Source organism: Mesoplodon bidens (genome assembly GCF_964165515.1).
Source record: "Mesoplodon bidens genome assembly, chromosome: 13".
Lineage (NCBI taxonomy): Eukaryota > Metazoa > Chordata > Mammalia > Artiodactyla > Ziphiidae > Mesoplodon > Mesoplodon bidens.
This window is the reverse complement of record NC_138169.1, coordinates 35,957,663-35,985,142: the sequence shown is the minus strand read 5'-3', so window position 1 is coordinate 35,985,142 and position 27,480 is coordinate 35,957,663. Positions and strand designations below refer to the sequence as shown.

Below are 27,480 nucleotides of genomic sequence, written 5' to 3'. Positions count from 1 at the left end.
TAGGTTAATTGGACTCCTGAGATTAACAAAGAGCACTTACTACAGGGTCTGCTTCCTGATGTACAAGTACCAACATCTGTAAAAGATATGCGCTATTGCCAGGTTTCATTCCAAGATGATCATGTGTCTTTAGAAAGTGCATTTACAGTAAGGTTTGTGGGCATATTATATTTTGAGGTATTTCAAAATTCAGCATATGGCGACAAAAGTGCTTTTCTCCAAAGCACACATGCCAAAGTTGTTCTTTAATATAGAAATTTTCACAATTTTTTGGAAATAGGTTGTCTTCGGAATAAAGCTTCACTGAAAATAGTGATTAATTCTTAATATCGTTACAAGCTTCTGCTTAACTGACCCTCTAGTATCTGTCAGAACTAGAACTTTTGATAAAGGAAAGCCCTCCTAGGACAAGCAACAGTGAAAACTCATGCAGAATGACAGACATGAAAAGTCCAAAAGATACAGTGTGATCAGTGTGTTGTTCAGAAGGAAGAATGTTTTCATTGGTTAGTGATGATTTTCAAAGCTGAGTCCACCTGATAGAAAAGGGGAAGATTTAAGTAACTATATTGAAAACCTGTCCTCACCCTGGCCTGTCAGTTCCTCGGCTGCCTCTTTTTTAATAACCTTTTTCACTTTAATTCCTCTACACATTTCCATACTATTCCAACACTTAGAATAGCTCCACGTTTGAGATAAAATTGTAAGATGTACAACTCTTCAGCCAGAGACAGATCTCTTGATGAGTCATTTTTACAGACCCATCTGTTTTCTTTCTCAGTGCTCTCATGGCATAAGTTCCTTTTAATCCAGCGTAGATAACTGTGATCTAACACGTGTTTTTTTTGTTGTTGTTTTTTGTCAGTATTCTCTACTCTCTTTGCAAGCTATATGTTCTCTGTTTCCTTTTGGGTTAATAGTTACATTATATAAATGGAGGTATTTAGAGGGGTGTTACTTTATTTAAGTTTTAGAAAATGAGTGTTGTATTTATTACTCTTTAGCATATTTAAACTAATTTTTTTCTACAATTAATGGTGCAAGTAAGGCCTTTAACTTGTTAATCAATTGCAGACCACTTCCTGATGAACCTAAACATCTAAAATGTGAATTAAAAGGAGGAAAAACAGTACAGATGGGCCAAGAGCTTCAAGGAGAAATAGGTTAGTATGGCCTGCTTTCTTTCTTTAAAACACTTCTATAATATTTCCTTACGTTCATGTTTTGGCATACATAATCTGAAAGGAAAACTTGGGATTTATATACAGTCTATGGTTTAAATTCCATTGTTGGAAAGATTGAAGCATTTTCCTTGTCTTTGCGTATGCTGACCTAACTGTGAAATCAGTTTGGCAAAAATAGTTTGTTGAAAAGAATGTTGACTTTTGTTAGAAATGATAATAGTTAATATTAAGAGTGAAAAGTAAATATATTACTGGGTTCATATGTATCCTGTATTTTTCTTATATCTAGAATATTACATAATACTAAATTATTTTCTTCAAATGTTCATGGTAAAAAACTTGATTAACCTCAGCATCATGTTAAATATGTAAATATAAGTGTACTTATGTGTATTCTTATTATGTTTATAGTGATTATTAAAGAAGTGATTATAATTCCTTTTTACCAAAAAAATACACAAGAACAAAGTTAGAATGAGTTTCTAAGTATAATTTTAATTAAGTATATAAGTGTGTTTATGGATATTTGTATATTTTATTGATGCTTTAAAATTAAACTTCCTCCCCCTTTTATAGTTATAATAGTTACGGATCAATATGGAAATCAGATTCAAGCATTTTCACCAAGTTCTCTATCTGCCTTGGGAATTGCTGGGGTTGGACTTGATAGCTCACATTTGCAAACTACTTTTCAGGTATGGCTGTTTTCCATAACAGTTGGCTTATTCTGTTCAGTTTATATATAACAAAAAGTTGGGGGAAAAACAAAAATAAGAGAGACTTGATTTCAGTGTTTACAATGAGAAATTATAAAAGGCATTAAAATAAGTTTTATAATGAAAAATTTTGAACACATGCAAAGATAGAATAAATAGTATAAGTAATTCCCATGATCCCATCAGTCAGCTTCAACATTCATCACTTCCTCCTTATCTATCACTTTGAAGCAAATTCCATACATCATATCATTTCATCCTTAAATATTTTGATATGAATATAAAGATAGTTTTTCATGTAGCTATTTGAGTAAAATTTCTTGGTGCTCAGTCCTTGCATTAAATAGAATGCCTGGGAGAAAACTAGTGGTGAAAGTTTGCAGCTGTGCAGTTAATTGAGATTAGCTTGAAAAATAAGAACCCTGGTGGAATTATTTCAGTTTAAAACAAGCAAGGAAACACAATGTATTCTTCTTGGAGAGATTAAAGGCAGTTTTCGAGAAAAGATGTTGGAGTTGAGCCTTCAAGGAACCTACCAGGCTCAAGTAGGTCAAAAAGAAGGAATTCTAAGGCCCAAGTAAAGTTGAATCCATTTAGGGCATTTAATTGTTTTTAAAACTGTTCTTCCTTTTGGAGCCTCCATTATACCTTTTACCCGACAGAATGATCATAATAGCCTCCTTGTTGCCCCTCCCACCTAGAATTTTCTGTTTCCACTAATCTGCTGGGCTATTATTTTCTAGTTTTCAGAACACCACTTTCACTATATCTTAGCACTGCTGAGGAACTTTTAATGGTCTTTTGTTTACTGTGAAAGATCAGGTTTGGGGCTTCCCTGGTGGCGCAGTGGTTGAGAGTCCGCCTGCCGATGCAGGGGACACGGGTTTGTGTCCCGATCCAGGAAGATCCCACGTGCCGCGGAGCGGCTGGGCCCCTGAGCCATGGCCACTGAGCCTGAGCGTCCGGAGCCTGTGTTCCGCAATAGGAGAGGCCACAGCAGTGAGAGACCCGCATACCGCAAAAAAAATAAATAAATATAAAATAAAAAACTGGTTTTAATATGCCATTGTTTCTTAAAATCATCTCCACATCCTCATAAAATGTACTGCTCTTCTGAAGTACATTCCCTTGATAATATCAACATTAGACCGTAGAGAGTGCCTTTCAGAATTTTGTGTTTAATTCTGTTTATACTCATCTACAATTTGTTAATGCGCATGCAAATTTTATTTTTAAGATAGGAGGTAAAACCAGAATAACTTTCAAGATTACTTAAGACATCACCTCTTCAAAAGGGCATTTGGGGGCTTCCCTGGTGGCACAGTGGTTGAGAGTCCACCTGCCAATGCAGGGGACACAGGTTCGTGCCCCAGTCCGGGAAGATCCCACACACCGTGGAGTGGCTAGGCCCGTGAGCCATGGCCGCTGAGCCTGCGCGTCCGGAGCCTGTGCTCCACAACGGGAGAGGCCACAACAGTGAGAGGCCCGCGTACCGCAAAAAAAAAAAAAAGGGCATTTGGTGTTTCACTAATAAATGTGGGATTCTATAGACTTCACATATTTTGAACTTCTCAATATGTTGTACTAATGAATGCTTAATTTGTTTTCCAAATAATGAAAAAACTCCCCTGCACTCAGTGGGCTTTGGGGGGAGATTAATTTTTATTGTTTTGCAATGTCTTTTTACAGAAAATGTTCTACAAACAGTTGTTTCAGATCATAAAACATGACATTTTAACTGATTTTTTAAATCTGCTGGAATATATTTGTACTTAATGGAAATTTAAGATGATGAAATCATTAAGGGTCACTATTAAAATGCGAATACTACAGTGCTCATGCCAGTATGGAATCAGTTTATCTACTTCAGTCACTTGGCAAAGATTATAGGCTAGTGTCATTGATTCCCATTGACAGATGTTAGGCATTCTAAGTACCAGCGATGGGGTTGTGACAAGTCAAAGCCCCTGCCTTCTCAGAGATTACCTTGTAATGGGAGAGCATATAACAGGTAGGAAATAAGTGACAGGAAGAAAATTAAAGTGGGCTGTGGGAATAGGGTACCATCATATAGGGTAGTCACAGAAAACCCCTCTGGTTAAGGTATTCTGTGAGCAGAAACCTGAAGAAAAGCCATGTAGGTAAAAAAAAAGTTGCAATCACAGGGAAGGAGCGAGTGCAAAGGGTGTTGGACAAGCATGTACATGGCTATTTGGGGAATAGAAAGGAGACAATGCAACTGTAAATAAGAGGGAAATTAGGAAAATATCAGGAAAAAGGACATAGCTTGAACCTTCTAGATTTCTCCCTCACAAAAAAGAATTTGTTTCTCCTCTCAAGGAGATGAAATTCAAGGAACTCCAGTATTGGCATATGTGTAAGTTACTTGCTGTTGTTATACCAGAAACACATCTGTATGCACGTGTGTGGTGACAACATTTTCTTTCATTTTTCTGGAAACCAAACATTATCTCCCTGTTTCTTTTCAATGTGCTTTCCCTCATTAGGAAAATACACAAAGTATAAGTGTGAGAGGCATCAAATTTATTCCAGGTCCCCCTGGAAATAAGGATCTTTGTTTTACTTGGCGTGAGTTTTCTGACTTTATTCGAGTGCAGCTAATTTCTGGGCCACCAGCCAAACTTCTCCTTGTAGACTGGCCAGAGTTAAAGGAGGTAAGTACCTTCCTGCTTTGATTGACAGAATTTAATATCACATGACTTATTGCTTCAAAATGTTTACATTTTGTTGTTGAAGTAATAACAGTAACAAAAGGACAAAGTAATATGAATTTTAATACTTCATTATTTAATTCATCACTGCCCTCATTTGTTTAAAAAAGTGTAATACTTCAAATTTTAAGTACTTTATTATAATAGAAAATTTTAAATATGCATAAAAGTAAAAGAAGTATAATAAACCCCCAGTTTCAACAGTTACTGATTTTTGCCCAATTTTATTTCATTGTTCTCTCTCACTGACTTATTAAAAAAATGTTTTTGCTGGAATTTTTAAAAGCATACCAGATATCAAGTCATTCATTATATCCATAAAAACTTCAGTTTGCCTTCCTATGCAAATAGTTAAATCTTTTTTTTTTTAACATCTTTATTGGAATATAATTGCTTTACCATAGTGTGTTAGTTTCTGCTTTATAACAAAGTGAATCAGCTATAGGTATATATATATCCCCGTATCTCCTCCCTCTTGCGTCTCCCTCCCACCCTCCCTATCCCACCCCTTAGGTGGTCACAAAGCACTGAGCTGATCTCCGTGTGCTGTGTGGCTGCTTCCCACTAGCTATCTGTTTTACATTTGGTAGTATGTATAAGTCCATGCCACTCTCTCACTTCATCCCAGCTTACTCTTCCCCCTCCCCATGTCCTCAGGTCCACTCTCTATGTCTGCTTCTTTATTCCTGTCCTGCCCCTAGCTTCTTCGGAGCCTTTTTTTTTAGATTCCATGTATATGAATTAGCATACGGTATTTGTTTTTCTCTTTCTGACTTACTTCATTCTGTATGACGGACTCTAGGTCCATCCACCTCACTACAAATAACTAAGTTTCGTTTCCTTTTATGGCTGAGTAATATTCCATTGTATATATGTGCCACATCTTTATCCATTCATCTGTCGATGGACACTTAGGTTGCTTCCATATTCTGGCTATTGTAAATAGAGCTGGAACGAACATTGTGGTACATGACTCTTTTTGAATTAAATACTAATTACTAATACTTAAATACTAATTTTGCAAATGTCTGTCAAATCTGTTACCTTTCAGTTTTCATTCAATTTTTAGAATTATAATTTTAAAATGTTCACATTCTGGTGTTCAGTTATGGTGTGGCAGGGCCTTATCTGTTGGTATGAAAGCTTATTTTTTTCTAATGGGAAATGATCTCACATGACCGTGGTAGTAAATGAAATTATCCTGTAAAGGAACTGATCATCTAAGAAAAGCTTACATACACTGCGCCCTAGTTTGAGATTGCCCTTTTTTGATTTGTGAGTTTAAAAAAACAGATAAACTAGTATATGAATGTCCTTTAAAAACAATTTTTTTTGTAATACTGTGTTGACTGAAGGATTTCACTGAAAGGCGAGTGAACTTATTTTTTATCTGGAAGCACATATATTGCATAAATCAATACATTCTTTGTGCCTAATGATGTCAATAAAGGATTTGTTGACTGTATCATGGAATAATTGTATACATTTGAGGTGGAAAAAATCTTTACATGTTCATGTTTTTATATGATTTTGTAGGAGGGGAATATAAAAAATAATGACAGCTTGTTAACTCAAAAACTTATTACAAGATTTATTTGCAGATACCATTGAAATCCAACAGTTTTAAAAATGAAACCTAAAACGAATTTCTCATTCTGTTAAGAGATACATTATATGTAGGTGAGCTTGAAAACGTAGTCATTGAATATGTGGTTTTCCTAGAATTTCCTAATTTAATTTTTGACCTACCGTCCCCCTATAGGATCTTTAATAGAAAAGGGGAACTGATTTAACACCTAAGCATGATAAACAGGAAAAATATATTAAATATACACATATATTCTCTCATTTAATCTTCAGCAACATTATGATGTATTATCATTCTTTATAAATAGGAAACAAGTTCTGAAATATTACATTACACGACAGTATTAAAAAGTGGCAAAGTGGAAAAGGGCAGATTTGTATTCATGAACATTTGATTTTGGATATTTGCTTTCCCCACTACTACCCAGAAAAATGTTCAACTAAAAGCTTTTGCTACAAGTCATTTACTGAAAGATATTCTTTAAAAGTAGTTACTATTTGATGGATAGACAATTATGTAATTAGGAATAAAGACCCTGTAGTGTTTACATTTGGAAACATCAGCACTTTTTATATATTCAAGCTTTTTATAAATTTTTGCAGGTAAAATACAGTCTAGCCATGAATATCTTTTGGTAGTCAAGCATTTAAACTGAACCAGCTTCAAGGGTATCTTTTAAAAAAAAAGTTCTAGCCCTAACACATTATTAATTTTTCTCCCACTTTTAGCAACCTCCTAACGTAATTTGGTAAACAACTTCCTCAAGTAAGGTGAGGGGTGGAGGAAGCGGAGGGAACATTATTAGTAGGAGAGAGATGATAAATCAGCTTTCCTTTTTCGCTAGTTATATCTTTACTATCTTCTTTTTTTTTTTAACTTTTAAAATCTGACACAGAGGATTGGACTTTCACAGGTTTCTTGCTTGACAATGTGTTTTCTTTTGATATATCCAGTATTCATATGTTGGCACACAAATTCGCAGAGTTACACAGGCCTTACGTGAAATAATGGAAAAGCAAGAAACATCTTAAGCCAACAAGACGGTGTAGATTATCTGTGACTAGTCCTGTTTAACCAAGAGTTGGAAAGCTGTGCATTATTGCTTCGTGTAGACTGGTAGAGTGCTGACAATTGATGGAGGAGTTAAACTGTAGATGACAGTGCTAAAGATGAGAACCTAAGATAAGCTTCTGTTTCCAAGGAAGTCCTTCTAATATGTAAATTTTAGAATTCTTGACTGGCTCTAGAAGCCAGTAATGTCAAATGATATTTTCCCGTTTATCAAATTTTCAATCATTTCTCTAAGAAGAGGATCATTTGTGACAACATGATTGACTTTCAGAAGTTTATTTTAATTGATGAAAGGAGCTATTTGTAAATAAAACAGATATATTAAGTGATTGTTTCACTTAAATAGTAATCATATTGTTTGGCCTATATGTTTTAGTGCTTCTTAAAATTATTATATCTGTTCTAGTCCATTCCAGTGATTAACGGAAGAGAACTACAGAATCCTCTCATTGTTCAACTTTGTGATCAGTGGGATAATCCAGCACTTGTGCCACAGGTTAAAATAAATCTTATAAAAGCTAACAATTTAAAGGTAAGTTTTAAACATTCTTAAATATTTTCACTTACTTAAAATTCTGGCTTTCATCCTCAGGATCATGTCTTTAGGTGTCACATTTCTTTTTTTTTTTTTTTTTTAAATAGTCTTATATAATCTTCATTATTGCTTAGTTTAAGTTAACCTAAAATTTTTAATAGTTAGTTTGAGGAAGTATAGTTTATATCTTGCAAACAGTGTCACAAGGGGCAACATTCTGCAGTTATGTCTGAGTGTTTATTACACAATATTAATAATATTTGGGTTTCAGATTAAGAGTAGATAATGCTGACGTCAGGTGAATGATGGCAGATACAATGACCTGCAGTATGGGTTATGAAACAGGTATTATTGGGGAAACTTACAAGCCCTAAGGGTGAGGGAAAAGAGTCATGCGAGTAGCTGTACTCCACCTACCTTTTGGAGAGCTACCAGGGCCTGGGCATAGCTGTTAGACCTATACTGGCTTGTGTTCTAGGGAATTCGGCAAACATGAACATGGCCTCGTAATGTTTGGGCACAGACATAGTGCTTGGATACTGGGAAGTCCAAGATTAGGTACCAAGTGTTTACATTAGTATTGGGGTAACCAGGATGTAGGGGGGACTTTGAATGCCTGGCACAAAGTTTATGCCCTCCTGCAAGGGGGAAGGAAAGGAGCTGCCAGTCCCTTGCAAAGTTATATTTTCACAAGTCTCTCCTGTTGGTTGAAGGGAATTCATTTGTCCCAGCCAGGTTGTTGCCAGGCAACACAGAAGCGAGTTCTTGGAGTTATCTTTAGCCAGGCTTGAGTATCCCTCCACAAATTTTATAATTTTAGTGGATGCAAAAAGTTGGTATTATGTAAATACACAGTTCACTTGGAATTAATCCATTAGTTCATTAAGAATCCCCGTGGAGATTTTGTAGGACTCAACAAGTTTATCTTAAAAACTATACAGGAGGGAATTCCCTGGCAGTCCAGTGGTTGGGACTACGTGCTTCCACTGCAGGGGGCACAGGTTCAATCCCTTGTCGGGGAACTAAGATCTTGCATGCCATGTGCGTGGCCAAAAGACAATAAATGAAAATAACTAAATAAAAGCTATACAGGAGATTAAAGTGCCAAGGATGACTTGTGATCCACATGAACTTATTTTCAGAGTAAAGTGGAAAGGGTCAGAGGTCTTAGCCTGTCAAAAAAAGACTACACTATTGCTGCTATATAGCCTGAAATAGAAGGCTTACTTCTCTGGCTTAGCAACAGATTTAGGACCCAGATGGAAGAAAGACTTTGAGAAAGATAAGTTTGAGAGAAGATGGATTGGAGGGTAAATGAGACAGGTACAAATATAGGGTTTTATTCTAGCAGTTCAATTACTCTTTCTCACTTTTGTCTCACCAACTATTGCTTTTTTTTTTTTTTTTTGGTCTGCATGTACCATAATTACGTAATCTTCAGGTTCCATTAAACAGAAATTGGGTATTAGGATTTAGGAGAGAGTCTGATTTTCCTGCTTCTACAGTCTTCACATTTACTTTTGTTCTTAATGTTTGCTTCCAAGAGAGTTAAATAGTGATTATTTTCTACTGGTAATAAGAGTATGATCCTAGTTTTTTAGAGAAGCATCTGCAAAAGACTGAAAGACTCTTCTAACCAATGATTAGGAAATGTGGCCACTGATGCTTAATCACTTAAAAGTAAAAGCTTGGTTATCAATGCAAAAGTAGTATTTCAACAAAGATTTAAGAAGCACATCTGAGTAAATATTAAGAGAAAGATGAAGTAACTAATGATGGACATGGTATTATGCCTTGACTTGAAATTATGTATGTGTATTTATGTTTATTTTTCCTGCACTGACTCTCACAACCCCCCAGTTTTGGAATATACCTTCAGTGTTTGTGTGACCAAACTTCACTTGATATATCAGCGTTATTGAAACTGAACATTGAATTCTGCAACTTAATAATTGAAATACACAAAATTCTAGTTTAATTGAGTATGAGTGATTATTATCCTTTGGATTATGTGATTACGTATTATATCATTTCAACTAGTTCAAATTAGACAACTTTAGATTTTAGACTGTGTGCAAATGTAGCTTTTTAAATAGTAATAGAGGAAAAGAATTTGATTCCTAAAATTTTCTAATTAACCGTTTTGTTTTGTTTTTAGCTCACTCCTTCAAACCAACAGCATAAAACCGATGAAAGGGGCAGGGCTAATTTGGGAGTGTTCAGTGTTTATGCCCCTAGGTAAGAACTGAAAGTTTGATAGTTATTGGTATTATAGAGGTTGATTTTTGTTATTACTTGATTAAGTTAAGAGTAATAACTAGCCTTCTATTTAGTGATAGGAGTTGGAATGGAACAGGAGAAGAGAGGTTTCCTAAATGAGTTAAACTTTGTATAAATTGTCTCAGAATTTTTAGTTATAACTAATGAAGTTTGAACCCCCTTCCCCTTTTTTCTTTTTAGAGGAGAACATATTATGCAGGTTAAAGCCATTTATAACAAGAATACCATAGAAGGACCCATAATTAAGTTAATGATTCTTCCAGACCCTGAAAAACCCATTCGTCTCAATGTTAAATATGACAAAGATGCTTCCTTTTTAGCAGGGGGTATTTTCACTGGTGAGTAATTCACAGTTTTAAAATAAATTTGTAGTATTAATTTACCTCTTACATTAGTGGAATAAATTATTTATCCTGGGTGTCCAGCATGATAAAAAAGCAAGCATGTTGTGGCCTTTCAAATAAGAAAGTACACTTGACTTAGCTATGTCTTCCCTCTCCCCTATATCCTACATTCCTTTAACGGTCAAGAATGAACTAAAAGTTCATATATAAACTGATAGCTTAAGATAATCAGTTTGTGTTTGTTCATTCGCTGAATTGTGAGATTCTGCAAAAGTATGAACTGCTAAATGGCAAAACTGGGGGGGTATGTTCTAAATTTGTTGCACTGTTAAACCAGACAGAACCAGGACTGTTCAGCTTAATTTGGATGGAAATGCATCACATCATAATTTACAATTAAAGATACTTCAGAACAACAAACATTTACTGAACACCTGCTATGTCCATCCACTATGCTAGACTCCTAATTCCAGTAATGAACATGACAGTTTTCAATGAGTTCAGTCTAATGTAGGAGATAATCAAGTAAGCAAATGATTTCAGTGTAATATGGGAGGAGCCAAGTCAATAGGAAATCGTATTTGCTTTGTATAGGTAATTTTCTTGGAGACTTTGGTTTTCTTGAGAGGATGAATTCCTGTTCATAGTTACAAGCAGTGAAAGAAGCAGACCAGAAATATTTAAGATTGAAATATTAACAATAATTTTAAATAATTATAGCCTTTGAAATCTGTTAAGGGAGATAAGACCTATTTCCTGTGATTAAAATCTGTAATAGGTGGGGCTTCCCTGGTGGCGCAGTGGTTGGGAGTCCGCCTGCCGATGCAGGGGACGCGGGTTCGTGCCCCGGTCCAGGAAGATCCCACATGCCGCAGAGTGGCTAGGCCCGTGAGCCATGGCCGCTGAGCCTGCACGTCCGGAGCCTGTGCTCCGCAGCGGGAGAGGCCACAGTGGTGGGAGGCCCGCGTACTGCCAAAAAAAAAAAACAAAAAACTGTAATAGGTGACAAGTGAATATTACAGGTGATAAATATAAGGGACTATTACAAGTAATAATAGTTTAGCTACTGTATGCTATTGAAAATCATAAAAGAAAGTAAACATTGTATTCTCAGACTACATAAAGCATATAGGTTTGTAACCATTTGGCCTATTCTAGAATGCTGAATATCTGTAGTCTAACCTTTTTTTAAATTTATTTATTTATTTTTTTTTATTTATTTATTTTTTTTTTTGCGGTATGCGGGCCTCTCACTGCTGCGGCCTCTCCCACTGCGGAGCACAGGCTCCGGATGCGCAGGCTCAGCGGCCATGGCCCCGCGGGCCCAGCCGCTCCGCGGCATATGGGATCCTCCCGGACCGGGGCACGAACCCGTATCCCCTGCATCGGCAGGTGGACTCTCAACCACTGCGCCACCAGGGAGGCCCTTAATTTATTTTTTATAGAAGTATAGTTGAATTACAATGTTGTGATAATTACTGCTGTACAGCAGAGTGACTCGGTTATACATATAAATACATTCTTTTTCATGTTCTTTTCCATGATGGTTTTATCACAGGATATATTTTTTTAACGTCTTTATTGGAGTATAATTGCTTTACAATGTTGTATTAGTTTCTGCTGGAAAACAAAGTGAATCAGCTATACGTATACATATATCCCCATATCCCTTCCCTCTTGTGCCTCCCTCCCACCCTCCCTATCCCACCCCTCTAGGTGGTCACAAAGCACAGAGCTGACCTCTTGGTGGTATGCAGCTGCTTCCCACTAGCTCTCTATTTTACATTTAGCAGTGTATATATGTCAGTGCTACTCTCTCACTTCATCCCAGCTTACCCTTCCCCTTCCCCGTGTCCTCAAGTCCATTCTCTGTGTCTGCGTCTTTATGCCTGTCCTTCCCCTAGGTTCATCAGAACCTTTTTTTTTTTTTAAGATTCCATATATATGTGTTAGCATACAGTATTTGTTTTTCTCTTTCTGACTTACTTCACTCTGTATGACAGACTCTAGGTCCATCTACCTCACTACAAATAACTCAATTCCGTTTCTTTTTATGGCTGAGTAATATTCCATTGTATATATGCCACATCTTCTTTATCCGTTCATCTGTCAATGGACACTTGGGTTGCTTCCATGTCCTGGCTATTGTAAATAGTGCTGCAATGAACATTGTGGTACCTGTCTCTTTTTGAATTATGGTTTTCTCAGGGTATATGCCCAATAGTATCACAGGATATTGAATATAGTTCCTTGTGCTACAAATAACACAGTCTAACCTTTTTGGTCTTGCTTGGCAGACTGTGAAAATAAAGACAAAGGATTATTAATAGCAAAGATGTATTTATTAGATTTTTGTGGGAGATTGAGCACTGGAGAGTTACCTGTTATGATTAAGTTCTGTAGACAAATTGTTGGGGAAGACTAATTAAAGAATAGTTTTATTTCTTCATTAGAATTTTATTATTAACACTTAAACAAGATGTATGCTTTAAGACATACAGTTATTTAGCCAAATCCACTAATTGAACTAGAAAGAAAATAATTTTTTAATGTTCATCATTACAGATTTTATGATTACTGTTATTTCTGAAGATGACAGTATCATTAAAAATATTAATCCAGCACGTATTTCCATGAAAATGTGGAAACTGTCAAACAGTGGGAACCGACCACCAGCAAATGTGAGTCATAGAAAGCATTTTAGAAATTAAAAGTAGCTCTTACATTTAACATAAAATTAAATGTAATTTAATATAAAAATGCAGTGTGTATATCCTGGAGAACTAGAAAGTAACCCATTCCATCACTTAGGATTTTTAAAAGATGCTTCAGAGTATGTTTCAGAATTAAGTCTAAAGAACAGTAGCACAAGGCAAAAAACTAAATACCACTAAGAGATAATACAGAAAGTGAGAAAAGGAGATGTGATTGATAGACTACAGAGTAAATTAAAGAAGGGGGTAGAGTGGAGAGAACAGTTTGAGAGTCCGAAGCCTCACAGTCCAATAGAAATATAATACCAGCCACACGTGATACTCAAATTCTGAATTCTGCTAGTAGCCACATTAAAAAATAAAAAGAAATAAAATTAATTTTAATATAGTTTTAAACTAATATACAAAAAGTTACCATTTCACCATGAACTCAATACTTTAAAATTTAATAATGATATTTTACATTCTTGTATCTTTCCAAGTCTTTGAAATTTGGTGTGTATTTTATGCTTACAACACCTCTATTTGGACCAGTCACAATTCAAGTGCTCAGTAGTCACATGTAGTTATTGGCTACCATACCAGACAGTGCCAATCTAAAATAAATCTCAAATTGGAAACTAAACCAAGCTATATCAGGGGTCCTGATTTAATGACATCTTTCAGGATTTATGGTTCAGTTTAGTCATCTGTTTAGGAAACTAGCTTCCTGAATTTATACCATCAGTCCCATCAAGCTGCTTTTACCTTAAAATTATGTCACCACCTTTAAGATCTGTTTTGTGCCCTTTAATAATTAATGGTATATCTTTCCATCGTAACTAATCTCACTTTTGTGTCATACATGCATGGTAAAGATATATACATGTAGGGGTGTGTTTGTGTGTATTTATCAATCCAGATGTGATCTGGGTTCACACTTGGTGAAAGGAAAAATAAATTTTTATCGTAAATACACTGTGTTTAATGTTTCTCCGTCTCCCCCTTCTTACCTACTTTTCCTTCTAGGCAGAAATATTTAGTTGTAATAAAATAAAGGATAATGACAAGGAAGATGGCTGCTTCTACTTCAGGTATTTCTCAAATTGTTTCATATTTTAATGCATATTTTGTTATGAAGTTAATCAGCCTTGGCAACATTTGCCTGCTGAGCTAGGGAGAAATAATTTATGATTGAATAGAAAATGTTACTTTCTTAATTTTTTGGTCAGGAAGTTTTTTGAGAAAATATTTTGTTTGCAAACTTTGTGAAACGGTTTGGGGAAAGATTGTTGTGATAGATATATTTGTTTTCAAAACTATCAAAAACATCAGAAGAATTCTGTCGTCAGAGCACTTTATATTTTATTCTATACAACATTTCTGTAATTCTAAACTTAAGATCTTATGAAGTAAAAAAGCTGAACTAGGTTTTTATTGTTTAACTATGTGACTTTGAGTGTTGCTTCTTTAGTCTGGACCTGTACTTTGAAATCTGAAAATGGTTTTTGAGAGATGGTGTCTAAGGTTTCTTTTATTTATTAGAAATGTTTCTTTCCTTTTAGACTAATAATTGCTTTGTTTTATTTCTTTAAGTGTATAGTTTATTAAGCCATATAGAAAGCAAAAGGTACAAGTATAGATATAAATCATTGTTACAATAATACCAGCATTTACAATTACCTGTGTATTTACCTTTGTTGAGGTATTTATTTTTCCATGTGGCTTCAAGTTACTGTGTCTTGTTCTTTCATTTTACCTTGTAGGACTCCCATGAATATTTCTTCTGGGCCAGGTGTAGTGGTAATGAACTCCCTTAGCTTTTGTTTATCTGAGAATGTCACTGCACTGTGTAGCATGCAGGATCTTATTAGTTCCCTGACCAGGGATTGAACCCGTGCCCCCTGCAGTGGAGGTGCAGAGTCCTAACCACTGGACTGCAGGGAATTCCTATCTGAGAATGTCTTAATTTCTCCCTCACTTTTGAGGAACAGTTGCTAGATGTAGGATTCTTCGTTGACAGTTTCTTTCTTTTAGCACTTTGAAAACATTGGCCCACTGCCTTCTGGCTTCCAAACTTACTGATGAGAAATCTCATCATCTTATTGAGGATCCCTTGTATGTAATGATTTGCTCTTCTCTCGCTGCTCTTAATATTCTCTTTTTCTTTGTCCTTTGAAAGTTTGTAATAATGTGTCTTGGTGTGAGTCTCTGAGTTTATCTTACTTGGAATTCCTTGAGCATCTTTATACTTATATTCATGTCTTTCATCAACCTAGGGAAGTTTTCAGCCATTCTTCAAACATGATCTCTGCCTCCTTTTCCCTCTTTTCTCCTTGAACTCCCACAATGTGTATGTTGGTCCACTTGATAGCATCTCAGGTCCCTTAGGCTCTGTTCACTTTCCTTCAATCATTTTTCTTTCTGTTCCTCAGACTGTCATTTCCACTGTCTTATCTTCAAGTTTGCTATTTCTTCTACCTTCTCAAATCTGCCTTTGAATACCTGTAGTGAAATTTTCACTTCAGTTACTGTACTTTTCAGCTGCAGAATTTGTTTTTGGTTTCCTTTTAAGTTTTCTCTCTCTTTATTGATAAAGCCTGCGTGCAGCAACAAAGACCCAATGCAGCCAAAAAATAATAATAATAATAATTTTTAATTGAAAAGTTTAGCTATTATGTATTTCAAAAATGCTTGCCTTGGGGCTTCCCTGGTGGCGCAGTGGTTGAGAGTCCACCTGCCGATGCAGGGAACATGGGTTCTTGCCCCGGTCCGGGAAGATCCCACATGCCGCGGAGCAGCTAGGCCCGTGGGCCATGGCCGCTGAGCCTGCGCATCTGGAGCCTGTGCTCCGCAATGGGAGAGGCCACAACAGTGAGAGGCCCGCGTACCGCAAAAAAAGAAAAAAAGCTTGCCTTTTTAAAAAATTAGTTAGTTTATTTTGGGGGGTCTTCGTTGCCATGTGCAGGCTTTCTCTAGTTGCGGCTTGCAGGGGCTACTCTTTGTCACGGGGTGCGGGCTTCTCATTGCGGTGGCTTCTCTTGTTGTGGAGTATGGGCTCTAGGCGCTTGGGCTTCAGTAGTTGTGGCACATGGGCTCAGTAGTTGTGGCTCATGGGCTCTAGCGCACAGGCTCAGTAGTTGTGGCACACAGGCTTAGTTGCTTCGTGGCACGTGGGATCTTCCCAGACCAGGGATCGAACCCATGTCCCCTGCATTGGCAGGAGGATTCTTAACCACTACACCACCAGGGAAGTCCAATGCTTGCTTTTTTTTTTTTTTTTTAATTATTTTATTTTGAAAATACATCATAATTTACTTAACTATTCACATATTTTGGGCTAATTAGATTATTTCCATTTTCATTATTATAAATAACATTGAAATCAACATCTATAAACAACCTTTTTAGTTCCTTAAGCTAGATCATTTCCTTAATTTCTCTTTCAGATTTTTCATCATCAGTGTGTAGGAATGCAAGAGATTTCTGTGCATTAATTTTGTATCCTGCTACTTTACCCAATTCATTGATTAGCTCTAGTAGTTCTCTGGTAGCATCTTTAGGATTCTCTATGTATAGTGTCATGTCATCTGCAAATAGTGACAGTTTTACTTCTTCTTTTCCGATATGGATTCCTTTTATTTCTTTTTCTTCTCTGATTGCTGTGGGTAAAACTTCCAAAACTATGTTGAATAATAGTGGTGAGAGTGGGCAACCTTGTCTTGTTCCTGATCTTATTGGAAATAGTTTCAGTTTTTCACCATTGAGAATGATCCAATGCTTGCTTTTTGAGTCTATATCTTACTGTTTTTTATTGATCCAACTATTCTTTGTTACTTTCTTTTTTTAAAAAAATTTATTGTTTTTATTTTCATTTTCTATTCCTCATTAACTTGGTAGTTTTGCAATTTTTTTACTATTTTCTAAGTGATTCTGTTTATTTTTTTTATTTTTTTTATTTTTTTTCTTTTTTTGCGGTATGCGGGCCTCTCACTGTTGTGGCCTCTCCCGTTGCGGAGCACAGGCTCTGGATGCGCAGGCCCAGCGGCCATGGCTCACGGGCCCAGACGCTCCGCGGCATATGGGATCCTCCCAGACCGGGGCACGAACCCGTATCCCCTGCATCGGCAGGCGGACTCTCAACCACTGCGCCACCAGGGAGGCCCCCCGATTCTGTTTATTTTTAAAATTAATTAATTTAGGGATTACAACATGCATAGTTGACATATCAGTGTCTAAATGGCAATTTACATTTTGTACCCTCTTTTTGGTCAGTGCATGAATCTTAGAACACTTAAGTTCCATTTTCTCTCTCCCAACTTAACGTGCCTTTGTTGTTGTGTATATTAAGTCTTTCATGGCATTATTATTTTATATAGTCAGTGTTCATTTAGACTTTAATTCATTTATCCTTTCTGTTAATCTTCAACTCAGGGCTTCCACCTGAGATCATTTTTCATCTGAGGAAGTTCCTTTAATATTTTCGAGTGCACAGCTGCTGGTGACAAATTATCTAATTTTTACCTAAAAATATATTCCATCTTCATGCTTGAAAAATATTTTTCTGGACATGATTTTCTAGGTTGGCCATTTCTTTCTTGCAGTACTTCCAAGCCATCTTTCACTGTCCCATCATTTCTGTTGAGAAGTTAACGATCAGTTTTAACTGTTGTTTCTTTGAAAAGTCATCATTTACCCTCCTTTTTGGTTGCTTTGAATTTTGTTTTCAGCAGTTTTACTGTGATGTGCCTATGTTTGGATTTTTTGAAATTTATCCTGTTTGGTTTTCATAGCCTTTGATTTTGTGGTCTTTGTTCAGTTTTTTTAAATTGTCAGCCATTATTTCATCAAATACTGCTTCTGCCTCATTCTTTTCCTCTTCTCCTCCTTACACTCTTATTTACATGCGCTTAGTCCTTATAGTATTCTCTCTTACCCTCTTTTCTCTATTTGCCATATTTTTGTCTTTCTTCATTCTAGATACTTTCAGCTACCTTCAATTAACTAATCTCTCTCTGTTCAGTGGTATCTAATTGCTATTAAATTCATCTTTGAATTATTAATTTCTGTTTGGTATTTTTAGTTTTTTTTTAAAGGTCCAGTTCTCGGTTGGAATTTTCAGTCTTGTCTTTTATTACCTTGAGCAGTAATCAGAGTTTATTGAAATCTGTCTGGAGTTCGTTTTGGTCTGTTTTGATTGTCTCTTGTTTCTTTTGGCTTTCATTCTGATTCTCTTGCCTCTTCATGTACCGATTTATTTGGGTTTTTTTTTTTTTACCATACTTTTTATTTATGCATATTTATAGAAATAATTTGAAGTCTAAGATGTTCTCTTTCTCCAGATGGAGTTTACATTTGCTTCTGTCTGTTGTCTGGGATAGACACTAGCAGTCTATTATCATTTTGGTCCGTTTTCAGAGATTGAGATAATTCTAAGCTCAGTTGCTTTTCCCTTGGGAGCCTGTCTGCTTTAGGTCCACCTCTACTCCTAAGATATTCTCCCAGGAGTCAAGCAACCTTAAATATGAAACTCACTTCCCAGGGTCTCCATGCTATCTTGTATCCTGCTGAGTCATTTTTTTCACTTTTGCTTATTATCTCTCAAACATTTTCAAGCAGATGTCTTTTTTAATATGGTTACCTTCATCCGGAAGTGTTGGTCTGCCATTTGGGAGAAGAAGTCTTGTTTCATTCTTACTGGAACTCTATTAGGAATTATCCTCAGAGAAAACACAACCTAGAGAAAGGTTACATAATTTTCTCCAAGGTTGTGTGTATGTTATAGGCAGAATTTCAATTCAGATGTGTGTTCACAGCCTTTGTTTACTACATTATGCCAATATTTTGAGAATATGAATGACATGGCAGAGCCAACTTAGAGGTCATGAACCACATTGCACGTATCAGACAAGGTATACCGTAGACTGTCGTTTATATATGCATTGTGTTTGTGACCAAAATAGTCTAGCAAGTCTACCTCTTACTAGGTACTGAGTTCTTTATTGATAATTAAATCACAATAAATATATTCTATATATATATATAGTTATATATTTAGAATATATAAATGGAAAACAAAGCAACATAAAAAGATCAGCTGGATAATCTATAAATTCACAATATAAAACTGAGTAGGAAATTTGTGTAGAAATGAAGCAAAATTCACTTGATATATAATTCAGCATTTTTTGTGTTTACTTTGTCAACTTTGTATTCCTGTTTTTTCATTTTTTGCCACTGTGTTCATTTTTGAACACAGAGTTTGTGTTCTAGATGTTTTGGGATGGAATGTCCAGGTAAGAGGGATCTGGAATTAAGCCTGATATTGCAGGAAATATTTGGTGAATGAAGGTGAATGTAGTAATAGTAACTCTCCTCTTACTCATTTACTTTTTGTGGAAGGAAAAGAAATGTTAATGTTTTGAATTTCTTCCCCTTTTATTTAAAAGGTTTCAGTGATCTTGTCTCTTTCTTTTTAACTTAGGGATAAAGCAGTTCCTAACAAAGTGGGGACATACTGTATCCAGTTTGGTTTTATGATGGATAAAGCAAATATCCTTAACAGTGAGCAGGTTTGTTTATTCTTCTTATGCATGGCAGTTAGCTTTAGTTAGCTTCACATTTTCTTGCTTGGTTGAGGAGTGTGTTGTTTTGTTTACAAGTGAGTTAATTATTGGTTGAAAGGTATAAATAATGCCATCTTCAGGAATTTTAGCATAGTACATACTTAAATTATGTTGATTAAATTTGACCGGATGCAGAAGTTACTTTTCCATCCCTCTTTATATCGAGGACTCAGTTAGTAAACATTTTAATCTATATCATGGTAAGGTTGCTCCTATCAATTGTACATGAAAATGTTTCAGTTAATAACATTTCAGGTACTAAGATTCTAGATAATGAAGTTTAAGGTAGTTTAACATACATTATCTTCATTATTGCTACTGCACTAAATTTTTTTTAATTACATATATTTTTAAGTGTTTCTAAATTTGTTTTTAGATGGTAAACATTCAAAAATTAATCTGATATGCCTTTTATCCTCAACTTTTACAAGTTGATTAGTTTTAAGAATTTAATGGAAATACGTTTTAGAAGGTAATATTTCATTTCATTTAGTATATGCTCTCTATTTCTTCTCTTCATCTTTAATACTAAACCATTAATGTATTGTTAATCAGAGTGCTTCTTTTGTTAGATTATAGTGGATGTTCTACCTAATCAACCTGTGAAGTTAGTTCCTGAAATTCAGCCAGCTACACCAGCTGTTTCAAATGTTCGCTCAGTTGCCAGTAGGACCTTGGTCAAAGATTTATATCTTCGTATCACGGTAATGTTTATTTACTTCCAAATTACACAAGGTAACAAGAAAAATTATTCCTAGTTTTAGGGTACAAGATAGTTGTTATAGAATCATATCTGGATTATTCAGTTTAAGTTTATAGGAAAACTTTGTGAAGATAAATGCAATACCTATCAATATCTTTATACTTGAATACAAAGAGAATGTTTAACATTATACATAAAATCCAGATATACTAAGTATATTCAAAAATGCAGAAATCTGCCTACCTTTCCTAATATATCTTTAATCCACTATCTTATATATGCATTTATGAATGTGTGAAGTAAGTTGATTCTTCAATGTCCGTTTCACTGAGGGGCGGGAAGTAGTTAAAGTATTTATTTTGAAGAGATCTGCTCTCATGGCTGATCATAATGAGCTCCTCAAAGCTTCCAGTTACCCAGAGGGTAAGCAGCAGTAGTGCTGCTAAGAATATTAACAAAAACATGTAAGACACACTAGTGGCACTTCATTTTTATGAAAAGTTTGGCTGATAGAGTACTTAACTCCTTCAGTGTGTTTTCTTGTTTTAGACACATGAGTTCTTAAACTGGTCTTCCCTAGATCATATATAGATGCTGAAGGTATAGTACATAACTAATTTTTAAATGGGAGTCCTTTTAATAGAGTTGGGAGCCACTGTATTAGATGGAAGCCATTGTATTAGATGGTTCTTCCATGGTTTCTGGGCTTATTTCCTGCCTGTGGAGCACTTACTCTAAAACTGAATTTTGTGTTTGGAGTAAGAAGGATCAGGATGATTTAATATTTGGGGCTTTATAAATAGGTCATATTTCTGATTTGTCCATGCCCTTCTCTGGGTTTAATCTTTTTCTACTTCTTCTAATTAGTTACTTTTTGTTATTTGCTTTAAGGATGGCTACAACAATCATACTGGAATTGATTTGGTTGGCACTGTAATGGCTACCATCAAAGGTTCTAATGAGGAAGATGACACCCCACTCTTTATTGGGAAAGTTAGAACACTTGAATTTCCCTTTGTGAAAGGTTCAGCTGAAATCACGGTAATATTTTTGTCTTCCGGTAGATAAGGTTTCTATATTTAATATTTTAAACCACAGTATTACAACACCTGTTATTTTGTATGTATAGCTATGAAGATGTCCTAATTATAGCATTAAGTTGGAAAGTCAGCTAAAATATTTTGAGATTTTGCTCTAAGCTATTGCACAGTGAACCCATGATCATTGTTACTATTAGAAAGACCCTCTTTTCCCCTGTGGATGACTGTTTTCTGTAACTGGAGTGATTTTAACTTCAGTGACAGTTTGATATTCATGTTTCATTGAAAAGCTACCATTCTGTGGATAAAAATAGAATCAAACATAGCCCAGGTAAAATGTACATGTATCTGGGAAAGTTTAGTAAAACCAGCTTACCTTTGTTATTCATTTTTTTTCCAAAATGGAAATAGCTTTACTTCTATAAAAAATACACAGTGCAAGAACATCAAAAATAATCACTATATTATCACCCTTCAGAGATATTGATGATTAGCAATTCAGTGTATAACCTTCCACACTTTTCTGTGTATACACTGACACTTCATGGATGTCCTGTGTGAGTATGATTTATATAGACATGGAGGAGGGTGTAAAATTTCATTAATATAATAGAACTGTGCTTTCATGAAAATCTTCTTTTCTTATTTAACACATCCTTGATACATTTCTTTACCAGCAAGTATAAACCTACATCATTGTATTGATCATAATTTATCTGATCAATCCTAAGTGAAAATTTAGTTTCTTTGCAAAGTTTTATCAACAGTGCTTCCATCAGCTTTCTTCTATGTATATCCTTTGCACGAATCTGTCTCCTTAAGAAATTGCTAGAAATAGAATTGGAGATAGGGAGTGTACATTTTTAGCCTTTTGGTAGTTATTGCCAATTGCCTTTCAGTTTATATTCCCACCAGAAATACGTGTACATTCTCATATTACCAACCCTGAATAGAATGGTTTTTAAAATTCAACCACTCTTCCTATTGTTAAATATTTTCTTTGTTACTAGGAAGGTTTGAACGTTTTTCATGGTTTTGACCTTTGTAGGATTGGCCCTTAACTCTTTTTTTTTTTTTAACATTTTTATTGGAGTATAATTGCTTTAAATCCCTTAACTGTTTTTCTTCTGGGAGATTCATCATTTTCTTCTTAATTTTATATTAATGATGTTAATGCTCTTTTGTGTATAAGTAGCTTTTTCCTGAGTTTGTCTTTTAGATTTTAGCTTTGTTTATATCAGGGCAGGAGGAATAGTTGTATTCACAGTGATAGCTCTTGTATTCTTAGGCCTTTAATTTTTTTATTGGTCTTGATTTTATTTTTATCTTTTTTTCAAATTCATTAACTAAATTTTTGGGTATCATTTATTGAATAGTTCTTCCTGTACCAATAAATATGAAATTTCACCTTTTCTGTATTTTTTTGTTGTTGTCGGTGTTTATCTTTTTATCTAATCCAGTGCTAAAATCACATTGTTTTAGCAATATTAGGCTTACAATTGGGGAAACTGCCAGCTTGTACCTGGCCTACAGTTCAACTTGTTGGTTGGTCTGGCAGTAACCGAACATTACAGCATTTCCATTTTAATTAGTTCTCAACATTTTTAAAATTCTGGAGTTTTCACGAAGAGATTTGCATTCCTGATTTATTCGGAGAATTCTAAAGACTTGGCAGTTCGGGGCCAAGATCTCTTAAAGCAGCAGGATTTTCCGGTCAGCTGCATCCATGCTACTTCTTTTCATCTCTTGACATTGAGAACAAGTGTCAGTTGCTACTTATATTTACACTTGTTCTCTTATTTTTATCATAGTGGAGGGTAAAGTGAAATTTTCTTGTACCCTGACAAAAATTAGGTAATGAAAACCACAGGTTGAAAAACAAAGAAGGGTGGGGAAGACATGTTGAACATGCAGAGTTGGTTTGTATTGGAAGAACACGCGTAGCCCACTACCTATATCCTGGTTACCTCTGTCCTATTTCCTTGGCCCCGCCACAGGCATTTGAAATTAGTTACCCTGCTGTACACATTTCTGAGGCTAAGACGGTGACTTAAGCTATTCCCCCACAGCTGCATATGGAATCTCAGCTTCATGTCATGCATATGAATTTCCACTAGAGGTTCCTAATATCACACTGAATAAGCAGAAATCTCACAGGTCCTACTTGGCTCCTGACCCATACATTAATTTAGTAGGTCTGGGGCAGGGCTTAGGAATCTGATTTGTGCAGGTGATTCTTATCATTAGGGACGTTTAGGAAACACTGGTATAAAACACAATCATTTGTAAATGTTCCCTGTTTGCTTAAAAAGAACTTGTACTGCTTTAAAGTTTTAATCTAAATTTATAATTATTCAAGTTTGTTAATTGTGTTATTCAAATTCTTTATATTATTTGCCTACTTGATCTGGGAATTTCTGAAAGAGATGTTTAAGTTTTATTCTGCTATATATTTATCCTTTTCTCATATTCCAAATTGCCATTTGTGTATGGATGCAGTTTTGGACTCCTCAGTTCTCTTCAGTTCTGTTATTCCATGTATCTTGGTAAACTGTACATCACAGATTACAAACTATAAAACTTTGAGATAGGAAAGGCCTCCTTAAACAGGACATAAAGGAAAAGATTTTATATTTAACTATATATATAAATAGAGGATTAATAATATATTGGTGTAACAATATACTAGTACAGTATACTGAACATATTTTTAAAACATCCTAAAGAACTTCCTGCAAATCAGTGAGAAAAAAGACAATCTAGTAGAAAAATAAATGACCAAAGAACAGAAGCAGGCAGTTAATGGAAGAGAAGGTATAAATGACTAATAAACAGGAAGCATGACCTCAGTACTAATCAGGGAAATGCTAGTTAAAACAATAATGACCGGTTGTTTTTAATACATCGTTTTAGAAGAAAGAAGTATTTGATTAATAGTAAGTGTTGGCCAAGCATCAGGGGAACTGGATATTCTTATACACTGATGGTGAGAGGATAAATTGATGTAGCCTTTTTGAAGGGAAATTTGATACTACCTATTAAAATAAACTTTTAGTAAGTCACTATAGGGACTTCCCTGGTGGTTCAGTGGTTAAGAATCCACCTGCCAATGCAGGGGACACAGGTTCGATCCCTGGTCTGGGAAGATCCCACATGCTGCCGAGCAACTAAGCCCGTGCGCCACAACTACTGTGCCTGCGCTCTAGAGCCCCGGGAGCCACAACTACTGAGCACATGTGCCACAACTACTGAAGCCCGCACACCTAGAGCCCATGCTCCGCAACAAGAGAAGCCACCGTGATGAGAGGCCCACGCACCGCAAAGAAGAGTAGTCCCCACTCACCTCAACTAGAGAAACCCCGCACACAGCAATGAAGAACCAACACAGCTGTAGATAGATAGATAGATAGATAAATTTATGGGGGAAAAAGTCATTATATTTCTCTATTCTAGAGAACACACCAAGAAGTACTGAAAGCTACTTTCTTTGCTGTATTATAAATAATAGCTAAAAAATTTTAAATGAAATGTTCATCACCCAGTGAAAGGATATTATAGCATATTGTATCTATATTATGCATAAATGTAAAAAATTGGTATTTAAACATTCCCTTGAATTGATTGACAGATCAAAATGAGTGCTGAAAGCAAATTGCTACAGTGTAAAGTATATGTTATTTTTAAAGTGCAAACAGTTTTATTTTTGTGTTTATATTCAGGTAAATACATTGAAAACAGCTTTCAGAAACTAAGTGGCGGGATTGGGGATTGGTTTAATGATGGACTTATAATTTTATTATTTCGTGGATTGTTTTACAGTGTTCTATCAATTTAGATTTTTTTTAATTTTACATCTGAATTTTATTGTGGTCTAAAAAAACAAAACAACTAGTACCTATTGTTTCCTTGTAAGACTGAAAAAGTTATTTCGGATATAAATATTTATATTGCATTATTTACTAGTTATATGTTATGGTCTCAAAGTATATCAGAAGTTTGTGTGTGTGCGTGTGCGTGTGCGCGCTCATTAATGAAGACAAATACATTAAAAAAGACAAAAAACAAATCTTCAGAGCTTTTCAGGACCTTTTGTTTGGTCACCTGGGACTGGTTGGGTCTACTTCCATGGTAACAGCTGTAACTTAAACTCAGCATTGGGCTTTGTGCATTTCTTTGTGATTATTTTTATAACTTTCATACCGTCAGCTGTTTTACGCTGCTTGAACTTAAAGGTTGGAATCAGGAAGATACTTCTAGTCAGGATATAAGTGGCCATTGATATTTCTGGCCTGGAAAGATACTTTTTCTTATAGTTTTCCATTGTATATAATTTTTGCATAAGCTATTTATTGATAAGATAATTTGACTTTCAAACCAATAACAAAAGGTAAAGAGTTCTATGTCTTGGATGGTGCTGCTGATGTTTTAATGAATGCTTAATGAATCTCACAGGTCAGTCAATTTTGCCTTTTGCCTTTAAAATTTACCACTTACTTGAAAACAGAGTACAATGAGATATATAACATTTATACATTTACAAATACCTTTTTAAATCTCGTTGTTCCTTACTGCTTTTTTCTTTATACAGAGTCTAGTTCTGGCAGAAAATAGTCCTGGAAGGGATAGCACTGAGTATTTTATTGTGTTTGAGCCTCGGCTGCCAGGCTTATCAAGAACATTAGAATCATATATCCTACCATTTATGTTTTACAATGGTAAGTTTCTAGGAAAATAGAGGATAAACTCTTAAGTTTGTGGTACTTTATATAACCTCGTTTTGCTCTCCATTAACATGGTGCTTACTAGTTATCTAATCATGTTATGACATTTTGGAAAAGTCACAATTTAAAAATTGAAGTAAATTATCTGAATATTTTTTCTTAGATGTTAAGAAGCAGCAACAAATGGCAGCACTTACAAAAGAAAAGGACCAATTATCTAAGTCTATTATAATGTATAGAAGTTTATTTGATGCCAGCAAACAGCTTCTTGACGAGATGAAGTGTAAGTCATTTTGTGTTCAAATGATGCTTTGGAGAATGGTGAGGTAGAAGGTTGAGGCCATGAGACACAAACATTGTCTAATTTCCTGAACTTAGAAGTAAACTGCAGGACACGGCAGAAAGGTGGTAGTGATGGTTTATATTACTCATCATTCGATCTTCTTAAGATGAAGTATTCCTGCATTTTAAATAAATGTATATCTTGTTTACCTACAAAAATTTGAAACTTTTACTAGAAATCTGAATCTATAGAAATTTAAAGGTTTTGACATAATAGTAATAAGGTTTATATCTAGCTCTAGCATTTGGCAAAAGACATTGGATGACAGTATCACTGAAGAGTGATATGTAATTTAAGTTTTAGTTTGAGCCATGTGACTGTGTGTAGTTCAATTTTAAAATATCTGCAGCAAAAAAAATCAGAGAAATATGTAATTTATTTTTTAATAAATACACGGAATATTTGCTACAGTTTTTAATAATGTTACTGTATACTGTTTAAGACAAGGCATTTGTTGAGTTGTGCTCTATTTGTCGGATTTTTTCACAGGTCAAGGATATTTAGAGGATAATAGGAACTAAGTAGCGTAATGAAATAATACACAATTGGTAGCACTGAAAATTTGTTTTTAAAAAGTCCTATTTGTTTCTTAAAATAACCTTATGCAATTATGTATAAATTATGTATAGTCATGTGGATTAGAATTAAATAGCTTTTCCAGGATTACTTGTGGTTTGCAACATATCATAATACCTCCCTTAGCTTCATTAATTTTGTTTTTTATTTATGTGTATTAGAAATGAACTTTAGGGGCCTCCCTGGTGGCGCAGTGGTTGAGAGTCCGCCTGCCGATGCAGGGGATACGGGTTCGTGCCCCGGTCTGGGAGGATCCCATATGCCGCGGAGCGGCTGGGCCCGTGAGCCATGGCCGCTGGGCCTGCGCGTCCGGAGCCTGTGCTCCGCA

General features: G+C 35.3%; 1 protein-coding gene across 1 annotated transcript in view; it reads left to right on the top strand.

Annotated features, from left to right (window-relative positions):
• Positions 1–27,480, top strand: part of SMCHD1 (structural maintenance of chromosomes flexible hinge domain containing 1) — a 128,727-nt gene that overhangs the window by 71,396 nt on the left and 29,851 nt on the right. Inside the window, exons 26-39 of the mRNA XM_081252522.1 lie at positions 4–152; positions 1,075–1,163; positions 1,761–1,879; positions 4,408–4,575; positions 7,698–7,823; positions 9,985–10,064; positions 10,287–10,444; positions 13,016–13,131; positions 14,173–14,237; positions 19,628–19,715; positions 20,342–20,473; positions 21,364–21,513; positions 26,101–26,227; positions 26,397–26,516. Coding sequence (XP_081108648.1) covers positions 4–152; positions 1,075–1,163; positions 1,761–1,879; positions 4,408–4,575; positions 7,698–7,823; positions 9,985–10,064; positions 10,287–10,444; positions 13,016–13,131; positions 14,173–14,237; positions 19,628–19,715; positions 20,342–20,473; positions 21,364–21,513; positions 26,101–26,227; positions 26,397–26,516 — 1,687 coding nt within the window. The remainder of the gene's footprint in view (positions 1–3; positions 153–1,074; positions 1,164–1,760; positions 1,880–4,407; positions 4,576–7,697; positions 7,824–9,984; positions 10,065–10,286; positions 10,445–13,015; positions 13,132–14,172; positions 14,238–19,627; positions 19,716–20,341; positions 20,474–21,363; positions 21,514–26,100; positions 26,228–26,396; positions 26,517–27,480) is intronic.